We start from the raw sequence: 27377 nt of genomic DNA, 5'->3' as shown, positions 1-27377 counted from the left end.
TTTGCAGATTTAAAAGCAAGTCACATTACAAGCAGGCAGAAAAACAACTGTGATGTTACCTAAGGGCTTAAGAGCTTTCCGGCTTGTCCTGTGTTTGCTGGCCTCGTCGCTTATGGCTGGTCTGGGATTTGCAGCCATGCTTTGTCCTGCTGTTTATTTGTTTGTTTTTAAAGGCTTGCTTATTTGGATGGCAGAGTGACAGGGAAAGAGACAGGAGAGGGAAGGAGGTAAAGAGGGAGAGAGAAGCCTCTGTCCACTGGCTCACACTCCAAATGCAAAAACTGGGCTAGGGCTGTGTCACAGCTGAGAACCAGGGACTCCATGTTGATGGTAGGGATCCAAACACTTGGGCTGTCGTTTGCTGCCTCCCAGGCTGGTTGGCAGAATGTTGGAGTACCTGGCACTGGAACTAGGACCTCGGTATGAGACACGGGTGTCCCAAGCAGCTTCACCTGCTGTGGCACGACTCCTGCCTCTTGTTCTGCACTTGGCTGGTTCCTTCCTGGTTGTGTGCCCCTACTTTTGTTGCTTAAACTGACTTAGCATCCTATAGGAAATAGTAGAGGTACCTGTTACCTACCTTAGAGTTGCAATGATGAAAATGATGCTTCCTCCACCCTTTTCCCCCCTGTGATTGTACAGAAATAAAGCGGAAGCCAGAATGCGTAGGCTGCAGGACCTACTTAGAGGGATCTAAAGACAAGTTACTACATCTGGAAGGTTCTTTGTGCTGCCTCCACATGTAGTAGGCCCCCAGCAAGTGCCCTGCTGCTGTGGCTACTGCTGTCCTGTGTGTTCCTGGTTAAGTCTCTGAGAAACCCAGAGTTCTTAGCAAGCTAATTGGCAGCAGCTCCCTGACCTTAGCGTTTCTTGCTCTGATAAAACCCGAGGGCCTCTTCTGCTAATTAGGTGCCTTGATGGGTACTATGAAAATTTATTAGTCGAGATGACAAGTGGGGTAGAGTTTTAAGTATCCCCTACGCTTGGCTGGGAAATGGATCACTACAGAGCTGGGCGAGATAAAAGGTGAAGCAGAAACAATCTGATTTAGGGAGCAGTCAGATAAGAGACTGTTAAAGTAATTAATTGTCTATTTCAACACACAAACAAGGGCCCTTTAAGTGGAGAAAGGATTTGCCACATGATACGGATCTGCTTTCTCTCTGCCAGATGCTCCAGCCATGCAGCTATTGAAACAGGCAGTCTGTGTCCCATGGCCCGGTAATTGCCAAGCTTCAGCCCTAACTGGCTTTGGCACTGAGGAAAGCAAATGGGATAATTTGAGGTCTTTTTCTTCTCCCCACCTCACCAACCCCACGCCTTTTCCTATTCAATTCAATAAGAGATGGTGGACAACCAGATTATTCTAGTTAAGCAAATGCTAGCTGTATTCTTGTATGAATACAGCTGTCACTTCAGCGGTTTATCTTCAAATGGCCACAAGCTGCTCTACGTAAGACCTAACTCCCCTAAAAATGGAGACCAGGGGAACCCAGTTGCTTCTCACCACAAAGGCGGTTTCTTTCCAGCGTGTCACCCGGCAGAGTGCCTGAACACTGTGTTTTGGCTTCCTCCAGGCTTTCTGGGCTCACGTTGCAAGTCTGAGTTTGGATTTTCTTTCCAGATTTGGAAGTACATGTCCATTTAAGGAGGCCAGATTGCAGAGCCTCAGGGGGCAGACCAGGCGAACTGTGTTTTGGTTCTGGGCTTCTCCTACTGAGAGATACTAACGATGGGAATACAGATTTGAAGTGTTCAAGCAGGAAGGCAGCTTGAAGAGGAAGTTCTGTCCGCTTGGGGTTTAAAAGATGTCTTATATGTGCAACGTGCCAGTTCAGCCCCTGGATAATGCATGTGGAGGCTTCATCAGAGTCCAAAGAAGTTGAAATTCCAAATGTACGAGAGTCCAGTTTCCTTATGTCACACAGAGATGAGCCATTCAAATAATAGTTCCCATGTGTCCCAAGCCTGTGGCTGTGGTTCTGCACGTGCTGACCTTTGGCACAGCAGGTGCTTCAGTTCTGAGCCCATCTCTTGGCCTCTTCTGCTCTTGAGCTCTGTCCTGGATAAGAAGCATTGCCTTTGGTGTTGAGTTCCTCACTGTGATGTCATAATCTGTTCTGGTGACCCCTGTCCCTTTCAATACTCACTTTCGTTAAGAGTCGATCTTTTTTTACATGTTCTGGAGTGCTTTTTGATTTTCCTCATATGTGCATGATTTTAAAGGATTATTCAAACACTTCAGGTGGTTAATTTCTCCCTGTTGTTTTAGGTACCTCAACAATAATGAATTGACCGCTGTACCATCACTGGGAGCCGCTTCGTCGCGTGTCACCTCTCTCTTTCTGTAAGTGGTGCTGTGCCAGGTGGGTGGGGTGGGGCTAGGGGACTCTGGGGTATGTGAGGAGGCCGTGTTGTCTTGCTGGCCTCTGGTGACAGGGGAACTTCGTTGGTGATAATCTTTCTTTATGGAGCTCTCATGTTTGCAGTGAATGACTTGCTTGCTGTTTTGGAGTTTGCAGAATTAAAAGCTCCAGGGTGTTGCCTCCTCTCTTGTTCAGTGGGAAAATTGATCTTGCCTGTTGAAGCCCAGAGATGCATGGGTCTAGGTTTCTTGCTAGTAGTAGTTAAGCTGCAACTCAGGTGAATAAACTAGAGGCAAAGGAAGCTATGTGAATTGAAAGCAATCTCAGGTTAGTGTCACTAGGAATGTGACTTGATTTATTTTAGTTTTAAAACAAAAAGTGTCCCCAGACCTCTGAAAATAAAGAATGAGTGGTCCCAGTCAAGCGTCATAGACAAAACCCAACCTGTTGATGATTAAGAACAACTACGCTGCAAGTGAAAAGGAATCTAAAAGGCCTTAACTGAAAAAGCAAGCAGGCAAACCACGGAGATGTCAGGCGGGGGTTGTTATCATTGGAGCTTTCAAAGAGCCTGTGCCAGGAAATTAAGCACCTGGCCATACCCGTGTTTCTTTGGCAGCCAGGCGGAGGTGCCTGCTTGTTTTAAACTCACCCAGAGGTCTTTCCAGATAAACCAGTCGTGAGTCCCACAGTTTCTCAACTGGATTTAGTTGGCAGCTTCCCCAGCCGAGCACCTCCCTCTTCACACTGAATTTCCTGTTTCCATCCCAGCCCTGCACAGATCGACTGTATTTTCATTTTGCTGGTTTTGTAATTCATTTGCTCACCTGAATGTATCTTTTCTCAGCACCAAGGCCTGGCTGGGCAGAGGGCCTTGGCAGGAAGGTGCTGTGACTAAGACTGCAAGTGTAGCTCACAAGAGCTCAGAGTTTTACTGGCCACAGGCCCGCTGGGTTGAGGGGGTGCTATGTTCTGCTGGAACGCAGCCCCGTGCTCTTGGCTCTTTTCAAGGCATCCAGGGGTTGCAGGAAAGCCAGAGGGTTAGAAGTGGGGCTCACCTGTGGATTCTAGGCAGATGGCTTCATCTCTGAGATCCTCCCTTTCCTCATTTACAAAATCTGCTGAGCCATTTAATGCGTGGGGACAATGAGGCCGCGGGCAGCAGAGTGTGGCAGTCCTGGCTTCACGCAGGACAGCTCGTTGGTGGTGTATCAGTGGTGAGTGATGCTTCTGCCGGGTGTCACATTGGTGGGTGGTCCTTTGTTCCTTTGAATAGGCAAAGATTAGGCATTCTTGTTATACTCGGTCTCTGTGCCTAGCATCTGGGCAGGTGTTGAATTGCTGACTAAATGAAATGGGTTGCCCATAGCTGAAGCTGATTAGGGGTGGTTGGTAATCCCTTGTGCATTGATGGGGCAAAGCACTTGAAGGTGCTTGTAACTGTTAAGTCTGAAACGCATCTCCTGGAGTAGCAGTGTCACTCTTTGCCCTGAGTGTATCAGAAATGCATCATTCCAGTCTTAAAGGGCTGTGGCCAGGGCCCACTGGGTCAAGTTTAAGATGTGTTGGTTTAAGTTCTCTTATTCCTCCCCTGGAAGAAGTCAGGACCAGAGAGGACACCAAGAGGTTCTGTGAAAGCCTTCTGGGTGGCAGGAGAGAGAGAGGACACAAATGCCCACACATCGCTCCTCTTACCTCCATGCTCCTGGTGCAGGAGCCTGGTAGCCAACTCTGAACCAGCTTCCAGCACAGGCAAGTGGGGCTCCTGGCTTGTCCCTTGGGCCTGTGGCACCTCGAATTGTACCTTGCTCTGCTGACTAAAAATACTTTACTGTTCCTTGGCCCCAGTGCCAGGAATAGTGGGGCTTGTTTGGCTTTGTTCCTGCTATTCCATTAGACAGCATTCAAATATGTAAAGCACAGAGCAAAAAAAAAAAAAAAAAAAAAAAAGGGGGGAAAGCTTGCCTGCCTGTTGCAATTTGGTTTGGAAAATGTAGGTTAGCATTGGCAGCCACCTCTGGCCTGGAGCTGTGCTCTTTGGTCTCCATCTGACTTGCTCAAGGATTTCTGTGAAACTGCAAAAACTGAAAGGCCTTTATTCTTTTTCTCTAAGCTGCCTGTGTTCTGCATTCTTAGATTGGATGCCCGGGGCTAGTGCCGGAGAAGGGAAGTTAGCAGTGTGTGGTGCAGGTCTGGGAAGCAAGGTTACAGATGACTTTGGTGTCGTCCTTTGTACTTTCCTGTGTCTTCTAAGTGGACAAGCGAAGGACAGAGAAATTCCAGAGCCGGTAGCAGATGAGTGTCCTTTGACAGTTAAGGGAACAGCTGTCCCATCCCGACCCACAGCGCCTGCATCCATGGGGTGACGCCCATCACTCAGCCTTTGCATGGTTGTCTCCTATGTTTCAAAGGTATCATGCGCCGTGCCAGTAGTCAGCATGCTGTGTGGCCCTTCCTGCCGTGATGTGGACACCCCAACACATGGTCAGAAACTGGCAGTTGGCAGTTAGCGAAGCTGCGTCCTTCATCCCCAGGCTTTTGTTCCCCTTGTGTGACAGGTCAGCACAGCAGTGAAAATGCGTGAAGGGAGTAGAGCAGATAACCAAGGCCATGTGGGAAAGCTTTTGGGGTAAAATTTTATAGGCAGGTGTACCGGGGGGGAAGTGGGGATCAGACATTTTGACTTTCTCTGTGTGCAGTGCAGTTTTAACCCAGGAGTAGTTGCTGCTTCCTTATTTGTTGGAGGAGGAGGTGAAAGCGTCCGTAAAGTGTTGATATGCTTCTTAGACCCAGAAATGGGGAGAAGGGACAGTGATGCCCAGAAGGCTTAGCGACCCCTCTGTTGGGTGACCAGTGCCGCTCTATGTCTCCTCGGCTAGCAGCTCAGACACCTGTCATTGTGGACTTTGCCTCTGAGGTTGGCTGTTCATCTGTGGGTGTGTTGGCTCACACAGGTCTCTCTGATCTGAGACCCAAGTTCCTTGTTTTGCCAGGTGTCACAGTTGGGAGCACTCCCGTGGGAACATGTTTTGTTTTGCATCTGGCTTCAAAAGAGAGTTCCAGAAGTTTGGGAACCAGAGTCAAGCAGCAGAATTTCAATTGGTTAATACTTTCTAATTAAGGGAATGTAATTCAGTGGAAGTATTTGTTCGACAGCGGATTTATTTGCATCGCTTTCTGAAGATAATACCAGAGTCATTTGTCCTTAATAACAGAAACCATAAAACTCAAGGAAAGCTTTTAATAGGATTGGGTTGGAGTGAGGGAGCTAATTCCATAAAGTAGTTCTCAGAAAAAGAAACAGACTTTTCTGTTAAATGAGGGCAGAATCTGCCAGTAGGTTTTTTTTTTTTTTTTTTTTTAAGTTGGAGTCCAGGAAACTCAAGATTCCCACAGCAACAGTAATTTTGTCTGATGCCCGAGCAACATTTTTGTTGAAGGAAAATTTCCGCTTTGCCCTTGGTATAACTGCACTTGTATCATTGAGAGGATCAGTTAGAGTGGAAATGCCACCCCGCATGGGCTGTGCCCACGTGTGTCTCCCATAGGGCAGCTGGCTGGCCCACATCATTTCTTTCCCCTTGTGTGGCACAGCTGAAAGTCCTGCCGCAGCTACGCTTGGTCGCTGAGCTGTCCCCTCACCCCTGTCCATGATCATGGAAGCTGGAAGCACCAATTAGCTGCACGCAGTTACTTGTGACTTTGTAATGCTGCTATTAAAATTCCTTAGGTGTATGTTGTATTTAAAAGCCCATGCAAATACCTCTGCTAATCTTGAAAAATATTTTCTTTTAAAATAATTCTTGAGATAGCAGAAGTTACTGTTTTAAAGCACGCCATTCTGTATTCTCAGTGTGCTGTACTCACCGTCAATTTTGGGTTATTTTTGTCCCCTTTCTGCACTCCCTGTCCCAAGCGTCATACTCCTTCAGCAGTAACTTCCCAGATCTTCCTCACTCAAGAAGGGTAGAATATAAATCGGTTAAATAGAAATACCAGAAACTACTTTAGCCATCTGCCTTTTGCTGTACCCTCTCAGCTGACGAAAAACTGATGAAATGCAATCAATGAGAGATTTAGCATCTCTTCATTGTAGCTTTGAGACATTATAACTGGGAAGGAAAGCGCCTTGCCTGTCTGTCTCTGATGCCACTGGGGGAGAGGCAGGGGTGGAGGGGGCCCTGGGTGGAGGCCTCAGCACTCTTCTGGGGGTAGGGATCCATGGGTGAAGGGAAATCAATGAGAGTATTTAACGCGCAGAATACCTTGCAGACCGCTGGGAGAGACTGGCGAAATCAATCTTCTTTATAGCCTCATTAATGCAAAAATCAATGCACATTAAAGCGTAATTAAAGAGCAGCTTTAGAGGGGAGGCTGCCGTAATCTGCCATGATCTGCTGCCACTCAGGGCCAAGGAGAATAATAAGAGCTTCTCAGAGGGTCCATCCTACAAATGGAGACCCAGAACGGTCTTCACTCAAATGGGGGGACCCAGATTTCAACTCTGGAAGAATAGGTTCAACTTCAGGTCCTGGCCTAAAGGCCGTTAGAGGTCACGCACGAAGCACAGTCAGTGTGACTCCTGACGCCCCGTGGTTGCGTGTGTGCTGGCGGGAGCAGGCTGGACTCCATTCTCCACTTGAGACACTGGGGGGAAGCCTCCTTTGTCTTTGTCTTTGCTTAGCTGCCCTTCAGACTGTTGCATCAGGGCGTCATCTGCAGATAAAGAACATCCTAAATAATTCGTGTGAAAACCTTTGCATGTTTACCTTTGTCATTGAACCTGGAATAATGATGGCAGGAGTTGGGCACAGTGGTTAGGAAGCTCCTGTGGATGCCGGGATCCCGTATGAGAGTGCCTGGTTGTGTGAATCCTGGGCACTCCCCTCCTGATTCCAGCCTCCTGATCATGTGTGTCCTGAAAAGTAGCTGGTGAATATCTCAAATAGATGGGTGATGCCACTCCCCTGGGAGTCCGGAATGGCAATCCTGACTCCTGGCTTCTGCCTTGACCAACTTCAGCTGCTGTGGAAACTTAGGGGAGTTGCCTCTATGCTGTCCAAATAAATTGATACATTTTCTCTCTCTCAAGCTGAGTGGTACTTTTCAGACCTTAGAGCACTTTGTGCATTTATTAGAAAAAAATAGTAAATTTAAACCAGAGCCCATATGGGTTGCTGGCAACATAGGTGGCAGGTTTACTCATTATGACATAATGCTGGGACCAAAAGTAATCACTTCTGAGGAAAATTCTAAGGGCTGTGGTCTTGGTGGGCAGAAGAGACCTGGGGGGGTGTGGCTCAGTGTTGAAGGCCTAGGGCTGTTTTTGGTTCTTCATGCATAGTTTGTTGTGTTTTGTCTCCCAGCAGACCCAGGCAGGAGATCTGTTCTTATCTCAGTTTGTGCGGAGTGGCGGCTCTTCTGACAGACTTACATTCATTTGCAGGAGTCAGTTTTAGAATCCCTTGCCTTCCTTCTGTCCCTCTCTGGGACCAAAGAAATCCTTAGCCCACTCCTGGCTTGAAGGGCATGCCCTGGTTTCAATGGGAAGTGGAATGGCTTGTTTGAAATGTGGATGCGTCTTCCCATCCCAGCGGGAGAATCAAGAATCCACATTTGCCTCACTGCTTCTTCCCATCCTCGCACTGTTGTGAATGAGTGGGTTATTGGCTGCCTGTGTCCCCAGCCATGGCCACTGTGACGCTGCTGTCAATAGGGGATGAAAGAGAAAGAGAAAAGCAGAGCAAGCCCACCCTGGGTCACCTGCGAGGCATCTGTGTGGGTTACTGGCCCAGGTAGTCCATGAGGCTCCATGGGAATGAAACAGGCCAGAGCCTGGAGTTCAATTCCCTAGGTCCTCGCAGTCTTACTGCAAAGAAAAGTGGGCAAACAGGTCACTGGTGTTCAAGGGCAGAGGACTGGCGAGGAGCGTCTCACTCCTGTCCTTGCTGGCGGTGTGTGGCAGGGAAGGGTCCCAGGTGAAGAATGCATTTTAGCTGAGGAGGCCTGTACTGCCAGTCTTCCCCTCTCTCCCGTGGCCAGTTGGGCATAAGCTACGGGCAGAAGTTGGAACACTGAGCACGTTCAGCCGTCACTCAGAGCACTTGGAGTTATACCAAAGGGATATAGCTGGGTTCGTTTCTAGGGCAGCTTCTCCTGCCTCCAGCCTCCTTTTGTCAATAGGCTTTCAGGAAGAGCCAAGGAAACCGGTGGTTGTTGGGGAACAGAGCAAGACTGGTGTTAGTTCCAACTGCAGCCTCAGAACTGGTGCTGGACGCCACGCATGAGCCTCATTTTAGACAGTCAAGTGTCCTGTTCACCGAGAAAGCAGAGCTGTCCTAGACACTAACTGCTGAGTGCAGTCTGCCTTTAGTCCCTGAGTCCATGTGTGCCTCGCCTTGGGGAAGGAGCCTAATCAGATCACAGGGTCCTAACTTGCCATTTTCCTCTCTTTTGTCCACCCCCCCTCCCCCAACCCTGGTTTCTTTGCAAGTGGGAGTGTTGAACCAACCCAGGGAGAGGTACATCTGTAAGTTATTTGCTGACAAAGTGAAGGGAACACATTTGCTACAGGGCAGGGAGAGTTGGGGAAGGGGAGAGCCCTTGGAAGTTGATCCTGAAAATAACTGCCCTTTTTGGCTTCAGGTCTGTTCTCGCATGTTGTCTTTTGTTGAGGATTTGCTCTGTCTCTCCTGCGCATGCTGTCTCATTTCTCCTGATGACTGCGTGAGCTTTAAATAGTGTGCAGGATCCAGTGGGAATACAGGCTGCTCTCAAGGCCTGAGAGTCACGCATGGTCTCAGAGGGGAAGTGCCCCTTCTCCCAGCAGTGGGTGTCGAGAACTCCTCAGGGCTTCATGAACCCGAGCAAGGAAGCAGAAAGCTGCTCCATCATTGCACAACCCCCGATGTGAAAGGGGCTGGCGTCCGTCCATATCAACAGTCTCCTTCCAACTGGGACCATTTCCTCCGCCTCCACCTCCCCCTCCTCACTTCCTGCAGGTGGCTCCTGTAATCCAGTTACCACGGGGGAAAACCTCATGTGCATATGCACCTAATCCGAAAATGGCTGGCTTGACTTTGACCCACAGGTTGACCTTGCAGAGAAGTCCGAGTCTATTGTGTCTGCTTGCACCTGGGAGCCATTTTCAGCTTTTACAGTCCAAGTGGAAGAAATGTGTTTGCATTTATGCTGGGCCTCCTTTTCATAAAGCTGTCGTTTTTTGGGTGGGATGTGGAATACCAGATTAACCCTGCTTTTTCAAAGGCAAGGTTTTTAAGCAATTGGATGGTTTACTTTATAGATTGAGTGATGCAGAGTTGGCTTTTTTGGTGGGGGGGTGGGTGGGTTTGGCAGGGGTTAGGGATGCGAAAATGGTTAGATGTTGATGGTGTTGCGCAGGTACAGTTCTGACTTTCGGGATGAACACATAGCAACCATGAGCCCGTGTGGTCTGCCATGCTGTGTCTTTAGTGTGTCACGGGTGCCGTTCTGTGAGACACAGCCAAGGCACAGAGAGGGCAGGTAACTTGCGCTAGATCCCAGAGCCAGGAAGTGACAAAGCTGAGTCCCGATCTCATTATTTTCCATCTCTGGGTCCTATGCTCGCTGTGTACTTGACCATGTGTGGTCTTGGAGACTGGGAGGGTGTTGTCCTTCTGGCCATGGCAAACCCAATTGTGTGAGGCATGGGGCTCCAAAACTCTGATGTCACCCCTCTCGCTACCTCCACTTTCTACGCCACCCAGAGTGTGGACATTGAGGGTGAGTGTGCTGACGAAGCCTGTTTGTGAGCTCAGGTGCACTTCTTACCTTATGCAAAGTTACAGGATGTTCTCCACACGCTGAAGTTTAGGCTGGCCAGCCCCCACCCAACCCCCAGTCACACTGGCAGATTGGATGTCCCGAGCTAGTTAGGACAGACCATCTGTTTAGGGTGCAGGGAAGAGAAATCAAGTTGTGGTCAGATCTCTGCAGAGTCCTGGCTTGTTGCTGGACCATGCCTGTGGATTTTCAGCAAGTGGCCAGCTGCCCTCAAGGACATCATTGTGAGGCAAATTCCCGGGTAGTCTCCTCATTTCCTGGATGCATTTCAGACCCAGACTGCTGAGATGAAGGTGCCAATTTGTGGGCTTTTTTTTTTTTTTCCTCAGCTTCTTTGAGCCAGGAGATGAACACATGTAATCTGTACCCTGTGCTCTGGTGTGCAGGAGCTGCAAAGTTCCTGCTCCTGTTGGTCTCCTGGTGGAATCTCTTAAAGGTTTCCTGACCCCTGTCACTGGGGAGCCTGTTGGGAAGGCAGTGTGTAAATGCCAGGCCTCCTTCCCTGCCTTGCTGTAGGACAGGGGCAGGTGCTCATGGGTCTCTTTCCCTGCCCTGGTTCTTGTGTTTTGTGGCCTCTGAGTAGAGAGCACTTGTGCATGGTGGTGGTGGCACTGACAGTGTTGGCAAGAAGGCTACCCCCACCCCCCCGTCTTGGTGGGATTGGGCCCATGAGCTGCCTGGCCACCTGGACAGGCCCTCAGTGGCAGGCCTCGTACTCCCAGGATGATCCTTGCTGATGCAAGGGTGTGAGTGATAATGGAAACAATGCTTGTTCCCAATCCATGGTCTGGTAGACAGCGTATGCCCAGCATCAGCCATTCTGACCACTCTTGAGCGCTTTCGGGGGCGTGGGCCTGGCTGCCCTGCTTTGCTGTGGTGCTCTGAAAGGTTTCTGTGGTTTTATGAGCAGAATCACAAAGCCTGATCCAAAGACTTGGGAGAGAGTATTTGCAGTGCCTGGAAATCGATCTTAACTGGCACAGACCCATATGGCACACTCCCCTGGGAACCAACTGCAGTTTTTAGGAAATTCTGTGTGTCTGTCTAAAAGCTTGGCAGGTCTTTTCAGTGGGCAGCTAGAAGGCCTCTAAACCATCACCTAGGCAATGGGAAGAAAAGGTGTCACATGATGTAAAACTCCCAGGCCTCTTCCAACTTCTTTGTTTTTCTTTTTCTCCTTAGAAGAGGAAATATGTACCATGACAAGCCTCCTGTTCAACATTTCAGTGTCTGGGGATCGCTGTCCCAGGCTTCGGTTACCTTTTTCATTGATTTAATTAGATGGTATAATGTAGTTTGCCACTTAATATGAGTAGGACATTCCTTTTGCAGTATCCAGGGGAGGGTGTTAGACCTGATTACCTAATCTGGTGGGCCCAGAATTTGTGGGTTGACCCCATTATCTGCATCATTTTTCCTCCTGAATGCTAGCCCACCCTTTTCATTTTCAGTCCGAGGGCAAAAAACCCTCTGTGTGATAAAGTCACAGGCACAGCTGACTGAGCTGCGGCTCTAGGACCTGGCTGCTGTTTGAAATCAAGTAATGGAATCTGGAGATGATGGTGAAGTGAGGGATAGTGTTGTGATATGGTGAAATTTGTGCTAAGGCCCAGTTGGATCACAGTGTGACGGGTTTGCAAGAGCCATGTTAGGAACTGGGTGCCTGAGAGAGAGTTGTGGAGAGTTTTTGGAAATGAGGAGGCGTTTTTCTTTGCCTGGGTCTTTGGAGAATGTACTCAGTCAGCTGCTTTTGCCCGGCCATTCATGGTGTGTGTTTAATCGGTATGAAGAAATAATGATTATCAGTACACATAGCACGATTTTTCTGCCTTGTAATTGTGGTTTTGGATCTTGGAGTCAGAACGAGGGGTGGGCTATGGAGCATGCCAGCATGGGCGCCACAGGCACGGTCTTCCCAGGGCCCCTTCACTGGGCCCTGCTGACAGCTCCGATAAACCCTTTCATCACCTGGCTTTCCATGCAGGCCAGGTTGGCCCCTGCCTCCCTCTGCCTGACTCTAGTGTGTGTGAACAGGAGCCCTGACCGGATGATTATCTGGCTGCTGCGTGGTTCCCTCTAAGGGTCTATCGCCTGTCTTCACCCTATTCCCTTGTCTTTCAAGTGGATAAAAATAAATGGGGAAAAATAAATATTAACAAGAAAGCCCTTTGCTTTGCTGTAGGACGTGAGGCCTCTGGGGGGCGGGGGGACGGGTACTGGGCAGGGGTAGTATGGATGTGCCACATTGAATGAGCTGCTGGGACACCCGTTGGATTGCAGCGGGGGCTCCCGAAGCAGGAGCAGTGAGCAGTGTTAGTGCAGCAAGTGTGGGAGTCTGTAGGAGACAAACCTCTGATGCACCTGCCATGCTCTTCGGGGAACAGCTCTGGAGGCCAGTATCATAGATGAGACCCATACCCTTTGTCTGCCACCTTCTGCTTTTGTCCAGCAGCCTGGGCCAGCCACAGGACTGATGACCAAGACTGATGTCAGACCACGGCCACACTGGCTGTGCTGGGCAGCATGCTGGTCTCCAGGAGTCCAAACCTCAAGCCCCTTTCTAAATGGTAGGAAGCAAACAGCTGGCGTGTATTCCTATGTTTCAGAAGTCCTGCAGAGCTCGGCAGTGCCCAGTGCCTGGCTTTGAGAAGTGAGTCATACTGTGTACTGCTGCTCTTCGAGGGAAAAGCAAGAAGCCAAGTAAAATAGTGGGAACCGGTGTGATGACCCGGTGAACTCCTCCGACCCTCCTGTAGGCTTTCTCCAGGCCTGTCAACTCTCAGGATGTTTTGTTGTTTCAATTTTGGGGGGGATTGTTGTTGATTTGCATGCAGCTGTAAAAAAGAAAAGAAAATGGCAGGAGAGACCCCTGTGTACTCTTAACCTAGTTTTCAAACCAGTAACTCTTTGGAGAACTTGTCCTAAGCAGGGTAGCAATATTGATAGTCAAGGCTCAGGTTTTCCATCCCCACAGGAATCTGTCAGGTTGCCCTTTTATGGTCATGCCCATTTCCTTCCTGTCCCTGTGACCTCTGATCTCTTCTCTGCATAATTCTTGTGTTCTATAGCAGGAATCACTCATACCTGTCACCTGCTGGGATGGGCTCTTTTCACTTGCTGTAGATCTCTGGAAGGAGGCTCATCCCGTTGTCAGGCATTCATTTTTATTGCAGGGTTGTATTCCGCTGTGTTGGAAGAACCATGCTTTGCTGAGCTGGTCACCCATTGAAGGACATCTGGAGTGTTTTCGGTTTGGGCTCTTTGCAGAGATAGCTAAGGTTTTTTTGTGAATACAGGTTTCAGGTCAGGAGTGAATGCCAAGGACTGCAACTGAGGGCTGCAGGTTTTTGCTGAGATTTCCTTGCAAGGTTTCATTGGCCTATCTTTGGCCAGTGATGTCGGTCATCTTTTCCTGTGTGTCGGAGGCTCTTTTTCTTGAAATGTCTGTGTGCTTTACTCTGTTTGGTGTTTTTCACTGGCTTCTTGACCTAGTGTAGGCCTGCTCATTGCCTCTTAACAGAGCCATTCAAAGAACAGTCCTTTTACATTTTGGGACAAAGTCCGACCTGTTGCTCTTTCCTTGGGTCAGCTGTGTTGCTCGGCTCAGGGCTGAGGACTCTGCCTCACTCTAGATCGGAAAGCTCTTTCTCCACGAAGTTCTTCAGCAAGATCTCTTGTATTTCAGCATACGATGACTTTTATTCTTTCTTATAGGCTTGAGACAGGAAAATCTAAAGGTTTGGTTTCCGAGAAAGAACCAGAGCAATGTTGGCTCTTGAAGGAGCCTGGAACAGAGAAGCTGAGGGACGCGTGGCTCTGGGCCACGGGGCTGCGGTGCTAGCGGCAGTGCTGCTTTGATGTTCTGGAAGGTCTTACCGTCTTCAGGCTGGATAAGGAGGACTGCATTAAAGGGCTGACTCCTTAATCCCACCCGTACACAGCTTCAACCCTCCCCAAGTGCAGTCAGGTCATATGCTGAAGGCTTGGGAAATTGCATGGTAAGAGATACCCTAAATCATATGATCCTGGAGATCAAAAGTCTCCCAGATGGGGCAGGAAGCAGGCCTGGTTTTATTTTTAAAGGCGCATCGGTGGCATCACTCCCCAGAGGCGGAAGGAGCTTGTTTTGGAGGCAGCTGTCAAAAGCTGAGGCAGCTTCCTCTTTTGCCTGGAGCCATGTAGCCCTCGGGAAGCTGGCACTGCAACCGCAGCGGATGTGCCCACAGTGGGCAGAGGTGAGGGTGTCTGTCTGTGGTCCCAGGAAAGGTTCAGGGGCATTGTAACACCCTGCCCCCATCCCCTCTCCATCCTCTTGATCACAAACTTTCTTAGAGAGATTCCAAATCCTGGCTTACTCCTCCAGTGTTCACAAAGGCTCCGGGCAGAGCTTGGCCGAAACTGGGAGCTGGAACTCAATCCAGGTTTTCCAGATTGGTGCTAGAGTCCCAGCTCCTTGAACCATCACCGCTGTCTCCTAGAGTCTGCACTGGTGGGCTGTTGGAGAGTGAGGAGCTAGAGCACATAGACTCCTGTGTGCGATGCTGGGTTCTTAAGCAGTGCCTGAACTGCTGGGCCACACAGCTGTACTGCCACAGACGGTATGTTCTGGTTTGTCCTATCTCTCTCGCTCAAAAGAGCAGCACAGCCTGGTATCTGATCTATGTGGAGAGCAATAGGTTATCACGTTTCTTCTGCCCACAGGAGATGCCCTGGTTCTGTGCCATCCGTCTTACTGCCCAAGGAATGAAGAGCCACTTTCACCCACCTGTTTTGGGGTGGAGAAACTCCCTTAAGTATAAATAGGGGCTTCCCAGCTGGGCACTGTGGCAGCTTTGTGAAGACTGAGGGACTAGGAAGCCTACTGTGAGCGGAGGTGTGTGAGCCCCTAGGGGGAAGCAGAGGGATTACCGAGGGCCCGGAGTCAGCTCTTTTCTAATCCCATGGTGTACCCAGCACAAGAGACCTCTTCCCAGGTGGATGCTGTGAAGAGCTGGGAGGTGCAGGGTGCTTTCCAGAGAAGCTCCCTGCCTCAGGATCCTCTGCCTGCCTCTGGCATGAGGTACTGTACCCGAACTAATACCAAAGACCAAGGATTCACATTCTGAACTCCAGCCCCAGACGTGCTGCTTCCTGCCACAATCTTCCTGCGGTTCCAGCACCCTCACCTGTGAGATGGAATGTGACCAGGAGCTGCCTGTGTGGTTATTGTGAGGGTTCAGTGTGTTGGTTCAGAGAGGAGCCATGGCTGCCAGTTGGCACTGATGCTGGAGTGTTGACTTTGTGTCCGTGGCTGTGCTGACGAGGGTTGCTGAGAACGGAAGTGCCCTGTTCCTCTTTTCTGGCTCAGCAGCCAGGGGACGCTCCCAGGAGGTTGCAGTGTCCTGTGCAGTGACCCTAGTGTTGCCACCAGCTCTCAGCAGTCCCAGAAGTCCTGGGACACCATTCCAGGCTTCTGCTGCAATGGCTGTTGGAAGTTGTCACCTCCCAGAGTGGGCTTGCATGCTGTGAGAATGTTAGGTGCCCTGGTGTGGAAGCATCCACCGTGCCTCGTTGAGTGGGTAATGAGACAACAGAAGCCAGACCCAGGCAGTGTTAACCCCAAGAAGCTTGAACTCAAAGTCTAAGCTCATATTAACTACTTAGTAAATTGACAAACATGTTATAAGGTGCAAATTAGAAAATAAATTTCATTGTCCTCATCTGAACACAGCACAAAGCATTTCCTACCTGGATCTTTTAGATTGGCCATCATGCATGCTAATTGGCCATGTCGCTTGCTTTTTGGCCCGGTCAGGTGGCATGCGCAGTGTCGGTGATCCCTTGATGCCTGAGGCTGATGTGGCCGGCTGACTGAAAAGAGACAGTGTGTTTTGCTTGGAAATTTGGATCAAGGCTGTCGTGTTGCTCTCCTGGGGATTCCGTTTATCCAGGTCCTCCCAGGTGATGAGGTCACTAGGAATAGAGCCCAGCAGCCCATGATGACTCCATTCATTGGTCTGGGGTGCCAGTCTTCCCACCATAGTTGCTGTCCAGCGTGTGTGGACCTGGAGCTCTTTGCTCTGTGGGCTGCCATGGTGCTATTGCCCACTCATGACTTTGGAGACTTACCCACCTGGCCCTGCTCAGCACAGTGCCTTTGTTGGCGGAAATCCACTCATCACAACTCTTTGTAGCCTCCGGGGGAGTTGGGTGGGTGCTCCTTAGTTAATCCGTTGCCTCATGGGGCCTTCCCCAAGCTTGTTCTGGCTCAGAGCTTTCTACTTTTTTCGTTTCTCTTGGCAAGGCCTGGTAGGTAGCTCAGGCCCTTGAGTCTGAGCAATCTGGGCCTCAGCTCATCCCCGGGGCTGTTTTTCTTGCTTCCCTTCCTTGCAGGAGTGCAGCTGTACAGGCACGGATGGACACGCTGTACCTCGACAGTGAGCATGAACTTAGCCTTATTCACAGAGAGAAGGGCTGGAGCTGCGCAGGTTTTGTCTGGGTCGGCCGCTTGACCCCATACAGCCCAGCAGCCTGGGGCTGTGCTGACTTGCAGCCAAGGCCGTGATCTGCAGGGGCTGCATTCCTGTGAAGGTTGTCAGGTGGTGGAGGCAAGCCCAGGGAGGAGGGGATGTGTGTGTCTTCATTTAGGGGAAGATAAAGCCGAGAGAGAGAGAGAGAGAGAGAGAGAAAGAGAGAGAGAGAGAGAGAGAGACAGACGCCAGTGGCCATGCCTGCAATATTTGCTCAGAGCAGACGCTCTAAATGCATGGGGCATTTCTAACCTGTATGAAGATGGGAATTCAGCTGGCAGTGGCTGTTGTTTCCTGTTTCTTGGCCTGCCTTGGTTCTCCGGTGCCCTTAGAAGTCTTTGCCCATGTCAACAGTGTCACAGTCTGTGTCCCTGGGGAGTGCACCAGGTGTGGCTTGCAGAGCTGCCTCAAGAAGATGGAGTGGCAAGCCTGCACCTGGAGAACTGTGTACTGATGGAGCAGCTGCCAGGGCCGGGGCGGAGAAGGGACTTTTGGCCAGCTGAGGACTGGCAGTGTCTCACCTGCTTCATCAGTGCCAGGGATTGGGCTTAAACGGACTGTGGGAAACACATCAGTCACCTCCAGATCTTTCTATGTGACATTTCCTTTCAGCTTTGCTACCTAAACCATAGTAATAGTATGGTACCTTTTTTTTCCCCCAGAAAGTTTTAATTGGGTGGTGGTCTTCCTTTAGATTTTGTTTTTTATTTTTTGAACTAACATTCCTTTTTTCAGGTTTGTTGTAATGAAGGGAGGAGATTGAACTAAAGTTTCAATTTGTTTATTGAACAAATACTGCTTATCTATGTGCAAGTAAATAAACTAAGATTCTGGCCTGTGTGTAGTGTATGTTGCTAATGTCCTGATCTCAGGCCTTCTTAATCCTTTAGGAGGCTTTGCTTTCCTCAGTACACTTTCTATAATATTTCAGGTTCATAAATGATTTGTTTGGAGCGTAGGGAGTTTTCACATGCTCTCCCCAGCCCCTCTTTCAATACAGGTTGTCCTCATTTACATCTTCCTTTAGTGTGAATATTTGACTATTGATGAGTTGTTATAGACACATTATTTCTCATTTTTTAAAAGATTTATTTATTTTTTGTTACAAAGTCAGATATACAGAGAGGAGGAGAGACAGAGAGGAAGGTCTTCCATGCGATGATTCACTCCCCAAGTGACTGCAACGGCAGGTGCTGCGCCGATCCGAAGCCGGGAACCAGGAACCTCTTCCAGGTCTCCCACACGGGTGCAGGGTCCCAAAGCTTTGAGCCGTCCTCAACTGCTTTCCCAGGCCACAGGCAGGGAGCTGGATGGGAATTGGAGCTGCCGGGATTAGAACCGGCGCCCGTATGGGATCCTGGGACGTTCAAGGCGAGGACTTTAGCCGCTAGGCCACGCCGCTGGGCCCGACACGTTATTTCTAACCAACATAGTTCATATTAGGGTTACATCTTGATGGGTTTGACGAGTAGATAGTGACATGAACCTGTCGACATCAGACCGTTCCAAGCAGACTCGCTTGACTGCCCTTCCACCCTCTTGTCCCACTCCCTTGGCAACCATTTGACCTTTCCATTGTCTCCATAGTTTGGCCTTTTCTCAGAACATTGCATATTTGGAACCCAACAGTAAGAATTCTTCTTCATGAGCTGTTGTTATTTAATAAGCTGCATTTTGTGTATTTCCTTAGGAAATGTTACTGTTACTATTTGTACATCTTGAAGTGTAGTCAAGTTCTTATCACATGGATGGTATTCTAATGAGCTGGTGTCATTCCTGGGTTGAGTCACCAGGATGGAGGGGGACTGGCTCTGGAGTGTCCCTAGATTTTTCCATTGCAGAGCCAAAGCTTCCATCTCAGTGTCAGCTGATGGCTGGGAGAAGCCTGTGGAATCCACTGCAGTAGGGTCTCTGTTGCCGTGTACCTCTGAGGAGATGGGATATAACTGTACTTTGCAAAGAGTTAATGGAAACTGTTTGTTGAAGACCCCAAGGGGAAAGTGACCCTAACGGAAGTGCACGGGTTGGAGGTTGGTTGACACAGCCCAGTCCTGCCTCCAGAGAGGCTGACCCCGCCTGGTGGAGGCTGTTTATCCCGCCACTGGCCTGCTCTTGTTTTTTTATCCAATCTCCACCTGAATAAACAGATCCGGAACGTCATCTTCAGCCAGGCTGAGAATCTGCCAGAATTCCCCAGGGAACTGGTGATTCACCAGCAGCAGGGGCAAGAGAGGGAGTCAGAATGAGAGAGTGAGAGAGAGAGGCTGAAACCTGCTTGTTCTGATTCTCATTTCCTGTCCAGCAAATAACCCAGGCTAGGCCGTTTCTTGAGACACTAGTTTCTTCAAGCAAGTTACCAATTGATGCAATAGAACAGATGTTTCTGATTTTTGCTTTTGAGAAGATGGATGTATAGCAGGCTAATGAAAGGATGATGCTTTCGACTGTCATTCTGAGAAGGGAAACTTCCTCAAGTTGGCTAAGGAAAGCTTTTCTTTACTCCTTTGTTCATTACATTTTTTTCTTCATTTTCAAGCTGTGTACGGACGTTGACCTGGTGTTGGTGTATCCACCTTCTGCCTTGCTGATGAGGAACTTGGAGTTGTTCTGCTTTTGCTGCTGCTGCTTTTTGGTGCTCACTAGACCTCACTTTTAAATGAATTCTCTTTGTCACGTGGAGGCTGTTAGATTGGCTTGACCGTGTTCTTTGGTCCTAGGCTGTACATCTGTTGTTAATAGGGGAGAATCTGCAGGAAGGAGAATGCCTGAGAATGGTTGAATCAAGAAACATAGAGTAGGGGACTGGGATCAAGTGGTTTTTTTATATTCATTTCAATCCTGGGAGATTTAGTTTAAAATGGCAGCATCCTCTCAGACCAAACATGGACACACAGCAATCCGAGTAGCAATACCAGCCTGGAGCTCTCCTACCTGCTAGAAAAGCATGCTGCGAGATAGTCGCCAAAGGGGCTGCTAGGGAAGACACATCCCTTCTCACCCCATTGTGGCTTTTGCTGTAGCCTGAAAAAAAAGTCATTGCTGTCTTTTTCATTGATGTGGATGTAACTGTGTAGTAGAGATTGTCGCATACAGATGTGAAGATACAACGCAGTATGCATTTCTACTTCCAAATCATAGATGGACTCCCAATAATATTGTAGAATGTATCTTGAAAATAAGATGTTGGACTGTCTGCCATTGTCGGTACCATCAATATCGTGGCATACTTATATAGCAGAATGCTTGACTTATGACTTGGTTGTGAAGGACTGGACTATTGTAATGGTATGGGGGAAATCAGTGAGGGGCAGGACAGGGGTATGGGGAGGGCTGGGAGGGAAATCCTGGCGCCTGCAGAATTGTTGTTGAAACACAGCTGGACTCATGTGTTTCCAGGGGTGGGGATTGTCTGGCCTAACAGCTGTACCTGCACAATCATTTGGGCTAGCCTTGCTTGGGCAACTGTAAGCGGGAGTGAAAATTCAGCAAATCTGTAACAGACTAATTTTTAAATTGATGCTGGTAGATGTTATGCATGATGTGTAATGTCACAAGTATCCACATGGCCAGGGGCAGAAGAATATGCTTTCCCACCCCTGGTTTTAATAATGTCTGTGATCGCTTCCATGCTGTAACTGTGGGGTTGAGAGAGAGAGTTGTGAGGAGACTGGTTCACAGAGTCTGAAATAGTCACCATCTGGCCCATTATAAAACGTGTTTGCTGACTCCTGGTGTGCACAATAGGTGCATAATTTAAGGAACTAGAAATCATGCCCTTCACCCCCCCACCACCCCAGATTCCTTGGCCCTGCTGCCTTTGATCTACACTCCTTTCCTTCCTGGCTGTTACCTGTGGCGTGATATCTTTTCCACCACTAACAGGAACACCTTGTAAACTTGACCTTTTACAGAGCCATGGTGGAGCAGTCCCTTCTGATAAAAAGTTTTTTGAGTGTTGGTATCGCATGCCTGTCCGTTTCACTGTCTTAATTTCACATCAGCTCTGCAAATGTAGCCAGGTGGGGAGAGCTTATCTTGCTCACGCTCTGCCTTTGAAGACTGATTTTATTTTTGAAGCCTTTAACAGGTGTGGTTTAATCGACTAAAGCTGTATTAAGTTCTTCCCACTCCAGAGTAAACTGACACTACACCAAGGCAAGTGGCATATGACCAGTCTGCCACACGTTCCACCCCACCCTGTGCCTGTGCTGAACGATGGCTCATTTTGTTTGGTTATGCAGAGAGCCTGGCGTGTTTTATTGTTGAGCCAATGAGGATGTTCATGTAACTGTCCCTTTTTGCCTTGTGTTCATCTTCACTCTGAGTTTAAGTGAATGCCTTTGTAACACCACCTGCTCTGTTAGTAGACACTTGTTCTTCCATCAACACAGGTCTGTAAAGACCCCTGCCTCAAGGGAGCAATTCTGTACTTGGTGCCCAGAACATCCACAGTGAAAACTTCAGTTGAGTCTGCCTCCTTGGCCAAGATTTGGTTGCACAAAGCCCTGTGTGCATTGGCTGTTCCTGCAAGGCACCTGGTCGATGAGTGTCTACAAAGACCGGTCTGAGCTGACTGGGATATGGCCTGGCTTGACTCAGGGCTGATGGGTGGTATCTGGCAAAGTGCCCTGAGAAATTCTGCCAGGAGCCTCTCTGGTGGCCAGGGGCGTGGAGTGTGTTGTTGTTCCCCTGCGTTTTTGCCTTCACATTCCTCTTGCTTCCTGATTGTGTGCCCCAGGCAAGTCCTGGCAGGCTGCTGAACTTTGATTTCCCCATGTGTGTTAAATAGAGCAGAATCGGTACCTGTGTGACTGCTGTGTGTGTTTGCCGGTGGGCTACCCTGCGCTGACACATGCTTGGGGGTGTGCAGCGATGGGTGAGCTCTAGTTGGAAAGAATATGGAACAAGAGATAGAGACTCTGCAAACCACCAGCGTGGATCTTCTTAAGAGCTGGGCAATTAGTTTGCATTGAAGCAATGGCACGGTGGGCACTTGTACTTATGTGTGGCACTAAAAGCACGGACTGTTTTGTGCCAGTGAGATTCCAGACAGTTTTCACAACTGCCACTCCTGTGAGGGAGGTGGGGGTGGAGGCTCCCTGTGAGAATGCTAATATCAAGGGTTTCAGAAGGTTTAAGGAAAATGGAGTGAAAAGATCTTGTGAATTTCCCAGAGACTTTGTGAAATCCCTTTATACTCATTATTTACTCTGCCCTTGGTAAAAAAGGAGCTCCCGGGGGGAATGTCTTAGATGCCTGGCTCCCTCCTGGTAGGTGGGGTACCAGGTCACAGGCGGGGAAGTGAATGGGGACTGGAAAGGAGGATGGGAAGTCAACACTGCTGGCAGGGAATCCCTTGGACGTGCAGCTACCCTGAGTTCTGCAGAAGGTGCAGTCTCAGATTTTGCTTTCAAGTGTGGCTTACACATAGAGCCTGATCTCAGCTGGTAGCTAGAATTGACCCAGGTGGCCACTGAGAGAGCTCTGAGCCATCCCGTGTTCCTAAGAACAGAGGCAGGCCTGTCTGTGGTTGCATTGAAATGTGGCAGAGGAGTATATATGGACCAGTCAAGCCTTCATTTGATTCATTCCTTCTCCAGAGTACCTTGAGTCCTTGGGCCTGGCTCTCAGGCTGCTAAAATGACTGATGAAAGCAAGAACTTGTTGCATTGAGCAGTTGTGCTATGTGTGAACCTCTGGGACACAGAAACCTCACTGTTGCGTTCACACGTGGGGCTCCTGGAGTACTGGCATCTGTGTGTGGGGTAGCTGGGATGTGACTTGGTCAGGTACATTATTCCGCAGCTTGGTGCTCCGTAGAACTCCACATCCTGGAGTGAGTGGCAGGGACCACGGACACGTGTTCTGCAATGAAGGATAAGAGGCGGGTTTCTGTGAAAGCATAGACTTTGCAGTCAGCTTTGCGGAACACGGGGTTCAGGAAAGGTTTGGTCAGGGCTCTGGGCTGGAGGCTTGTGGCTAGAGCAGAAGGTGACATGTGTGCCCATGTGTGCCCAGCAGCTGGTGATGACAGTGTTGGAAGGCCAGGAATCTGTGAAGCTTCTCCAGCATTACAGAACGCTAGGCAAACTCTTGTCCTGTTTCCTAGTTCTTCAGGTAGAACAAGTCCACGTGGGTGGTTTGCTGCTTCTTGTCTTCTGCTGGGTCTCACTTCTGGATTCACCTTCCTTCAGCCTTTTTGCATTCAGTCTGTGCTCACCCTCTGTACCACGTGTTGTAATGAATTTCACACAGATATTTTTTGGAAGCACTTCATGTGCCTTGCATTGTGCCGCTGGCCGGAAACACCGTCGAATAAAGCACAGCATCCACCTGTGCCTTTGTGGACCTACATCATGGTGGGAAAGGAGATGCTAAACCAGAAACGAGCAAGTACGAAGTTTGTTAGGTGCAAAGAGGCACAAAGGGTGTATGTGCTTGTGTACATGGGTACATATATGAGTGCTTTTAGAAAGAGTGGCTGGGGTAGGCCTAAGTGAGATGGTCATATTTGAATCAAGACAGGAAGGGAGGGTGTGAGATGAATGAGCCTGCAGGGACAATGTTCCAGGCAGTGGGCACAGCAGGTGCAGAGGTTATGTCAAGGTCTGATGTGCTGGAGGGCCAATCTGGGGCCACATGTCTGAATGGTGAAGTGGGAAGTGGGGTGGGGTGTATGGCAGCTCATTGGGCCTCAGAGGCCACGTGACGTGGGGACGGAATGCTCAGTGAGGCATTAGGGTTAGCCTTATGCTTTAGGCAGAGGAGTGCCATGAACTAACTTGTGTTTTGTCTTCTGTTAAGTTGTGGTATAAACACATTATACATTTTGGCATTTTCATAATAAAAAAATTTTAAGGTTTATTTTTATTGGAAAGGCATATTTATAGACATAAGGAAATAGGGTGAAATCTTCGTCCACTGGTTCACTCCCCAGTGGCCACAATGGCTGGAGCTGATCCAATCTAAAGTCAGGAACCAGGAGCCTCCTCCGGGTTCCCGCATGGGTTCAGGGTCCCAAGGCTTCTGCCTTCCCAGGCTATAAGCAGGGAGCTAGATGGGAAGTGGGGCAGCCAGGACAAGAAGTAGTGCCCATATGGGATGCCAGCACTTGCAGGTAAAGGATTAACCTGTTGGGCCATTGTGCCAGCCCCCATAAAGTTTTTTTTTTTTTTTAAAGAAATGTTTATTTGAAGGACAAAGAGAGATACTGACAGATCTGCTGATCCAGCTCACTTCTCTTTGACCAGTTCCCAGCTATATGTAATAGCTGACACTGGGCCAGGTAGAAGCCAGGAGCCCAGAGCTCAATTTGAGCCTCCCCACTTGGGGAGACAAAACCAAGTTACGGAGCTGTCACAGCTGCCTCCCAGAGTTGCATGAAGCTGCAATTTGAGTTAGAGCTGGGACTGCATCCCAACCACTGCAGTATGGGATGTACATGTCACGGCTGCCCAGCCAGATGCCTGCCCCACCGTAAGGTGTGAATCTGAAAGATCACCATGCCACTGTATTGGGTAGCTAACTATATTACATCTCCACTATGGTTCCAGCAACCCTGTGTGTCCTTACCTATTTTTTTTTTAACCTCTGATACAAGTTTTAGTATCTGTAAGCTGTCCTACAGTGTGAAACAACACATGATTGGTTTTTGAGATGCCTTTCCCCAATGAACAGTGGCTCTGAGCATCTTTTCATAAGCATGTTGGCCATTTATGTTCTTTAGAGAAACGGCTTTTCAGATCCTTGCCTGGCTTGTTTCTGTATTTGTTGAATTATAATGGTTATTTTTTTAAAAAAAGATTTTTATGTATTTAAAAGGCAGATTTAGAGAAAGTGAGAGAGATTTGCCCTTTGCTGGTTTATGCCCTGAATGACTTCATGGTTGGGACTGGGCCAGGCAGGAGACAGGAACCTGGAACTCGGTCCCAGTCTGCCATGTGGGTGACAGGGAGCTAGGTGTTTGGAGCATCTTTCTCTGCTTTCCTAAGTGCATTTACAAGGAGCTGCAAGCAGGAGTGGAGCAAACAGGACTCAAGCTGCTACTCATTTGGGATGTTGGCACTGCAGGTGGAGCCTTAAGTTGTGCCACAGTGTCAGCCCCATCAAGGTTCTACACAGAAAGAGTCTTAAGAAAGTTGATGAAAAGTACATATTTTGAAAAATCTTTACATAGGTTTCAGGTTTTTTTTTATATACATCAAAAGAAGCATATCTTTAATTCAGATGTTTTCCCCCTGAACATTTATTTATTTATTATTATAATTTTATGATACAGTTAAAGAGGCTCCTCCCCAGCTCCCCCCCAACTCCCCCGCACACCTAGTTTCTCTGTATCATTACTAAAGTATAGTTCTTAATACACAATCATATGTCCATCGTTGCAGACATGGGCAATGGCAGAGAGTCCAACATTCTATTGTCAAGACATAGTAAACAGTTTCATTGTAAGTCCATCTTTGTCTGGAAGAAGAGGTACATACTACATTGTATCCTCACATCTGGATATGATAGTCTCCATTTCACAGTTACTGTACATCCCCTTAAGTGAAAAGTCATAATATAAAATGAACAATAGGAAGAAAAATAGAAATTTACAATGCCATGAAGTTAAATGACATGTTACTAGATATGACAGTCTCCATTACACAGCTACTATATCCCCTTAATTGAAAAGCCACAAAACAAAATCAACAACAATAAGAAGAAAAAAATTAACAACACCATGAGGTTAAATAACGTGCTACTGAATGACTGATGTGTCACTGAAGAAATGGAAAAGAAAATCAAGAACCTTCTTGAAGAAAACGATGCTACTGTATGATCTATGAATCATTGAAGAATTTAATCATAAGAAACTACTTTGAAGAGATGAAACTAACAAAAAAAAACCCACCAAAATCCAAGAGAGATAGTTTCCACTGATTTTTGATGGTGAAATGTATTTCTTCTAGACAGCAAATAGATGGCTTTGTTTTTAAATCCAGTCTATTAATCTATGACATTTGATCAAGCTTAAGCCATTTACAGTCAGGGTTAATATGTATGGGTGGTACTTTGGTCTTGTCATTTTAGGAATGGGTTGTTCATTGATTTAAACTTGTGTTGTCATTTTACTGGGATGTTCTTCACATTTGCCTTTGGTTTTGTCGGGTGCTGTTCCTTTAAGAGAACATCTTGAAGTATCATTTGTAGGGCAGGTTTGAAAGAGGCATATTCTTTTAACTTTGCTTTACTGTGGAAGAATTTTATTTTATTTTCAAAGACAAAAGAAAGCTTTGCTGGCTATGTTATCCTGGGACAATAATTTTTTTCTTTTAGAATCTGGAATATGTCACTCCATTCCATTTTTACCTGTGAGAGATCTCTTGTGAGCTTAATTGGCATTCCTTTATATGTCAATTGATTTTTTTTATGTGCACATTTCAGGATCTTTTCCTTATGTTTGATTGAAGAGAGCTTGATGATCATGTGTCTTGGTGAAGATCGCTTTTGATCAAGCCTGTTGGGAGTTCTTTGCCCCTCCTGGATGTTGTTTCCAAGTTCTTTCTCTAAATTAGGGAAAATTTCCCTTATTACTTCATGAAATATATTTGTAAAACCAGTTTCTCTTTCTGCACCCTCTGGGACTTCCATAACTCTTATATTAGGCCTCTTAATAGTGTCTTTCAATTCTTGAATACTGTTTTTTGGCCTGATCCAGCTCTGCTTCCAGCTTTTTTTTTTTTTTGCTTCCCCCTGGAGACAGGAAGTGTCTTCCAATCCTGAGATTCTTTCTTCTGCTTGCTTCATTCTATTTTGGAGACTCTCCACTGTACTTTTAATTTGCTCTACTGTGTTCTTAATTTCTGATATATCAGCCTTGATTTGCTTTCTTGCTGCTGTTGCTTGTGTAAAATATTCCTTAAATTCTTTGAACTTTGTATGTGCTTCTCATTGTTGATCAGAAGCTTTATAATGACTCTGCTGAATTCTGTGTCTCCCATTTTTTTTTATTTCTTCCTCAGTGAACTCTGAAGTTGGCAAAGGGTTTTGCTCCTTTGCCGGGGAGTTTTAGGTATTATTCATTGTGCCTGTGTGTCTTCTTTTGCTCTTGGTCATTGTACTTCTGGTTAGCAGATTCTTCTCCTTGGGGCAGGTTTCTAAGTTGTGTCACCCACAGATCTACAGTTCAATTTTACTTATTGCCATTAGTACCCAGCTGTTTGCTTGCAGCCAGTTGTGCCACTCCCTCCAGCAAGTTCCAGGTCTGGACTCTTATGTCGGATTTCCAACATGGTCTCCACAGCACCAGTTCCTGGCTCACCACTCTCCACCTGTTGTGCTATCATGCTGAGGTTGCACTGTTGTCTCTGCAACCTTTCTCCCACTTCTGGTCGGAGCAGATCCCAGGATTAGGGAGACACCAGGTGTCCTATATAGCTAGATTTTTGGTGGTGCTGATCTTGTTGGTGCCACTCGGACCTATTTCGACCCATATGATGCCACAGTTGGTATTAATTGCCTGTGGGACCAGTGCAATCCACTGAACTCAGTGAGTTCTCGTGAGCTCAGCATATGCACAGTTCACTGTTGTCTCTGCAGTCCTAAACCTTTTGCCACACTGTACAAAATGGCGCACAACATGCCACTACTAGAGTTGATCTGCTGGCCATCAGGTCTGAGGGCTACCCAGACC

The 27377-nt window shown here is 48.0% G+C and overlaps 1 protein-coding gene across 1 annotated transcript in view; it reads left to right on the top strand.

Moving 5' to 3' along the window:
* The window catches only part of LRIG1 (leucine rich repeats and immunoglobulin like domains 1), a 114255-nt gene that overhangs the window by 47856 nt on the left and 39022 nt on the right, over window positions 1–27377 (top strand). Inside the window, exon 3 of the mRNA XM_040994779.1 lies at window positions 2273–2347. Coding sequence (XP_040850713.1) covers window positions 2273–2347 — 75 coding nt within the window. The remainder of the gene's footprint in view (window positions 1–2272; window positions 2348–27377) is intronic.

The sequence above is a fragment of the Ochotona curzoniae genome, unplaced genomic scaffold (assembly GCF_017591425.1).
Source record: "Ochotona curzoniae isolate NIBS_2020 unplaced genomic scaffold, NIBS_Ocur_1.0 contig_908, whole genome shotgun sequence".
Lineage (NCBI taxonomy): Eukaryota > Metazoa > Chordata > Mammalia > Lagomorpha > Ochotonidae > Ochotona > Ochotona curzoniae.
The sequence above is the reverse complement of the archived record's forward strand: the minus strand, read 5'-3'. Positions and strand labels throughout refer to the sequence as shown.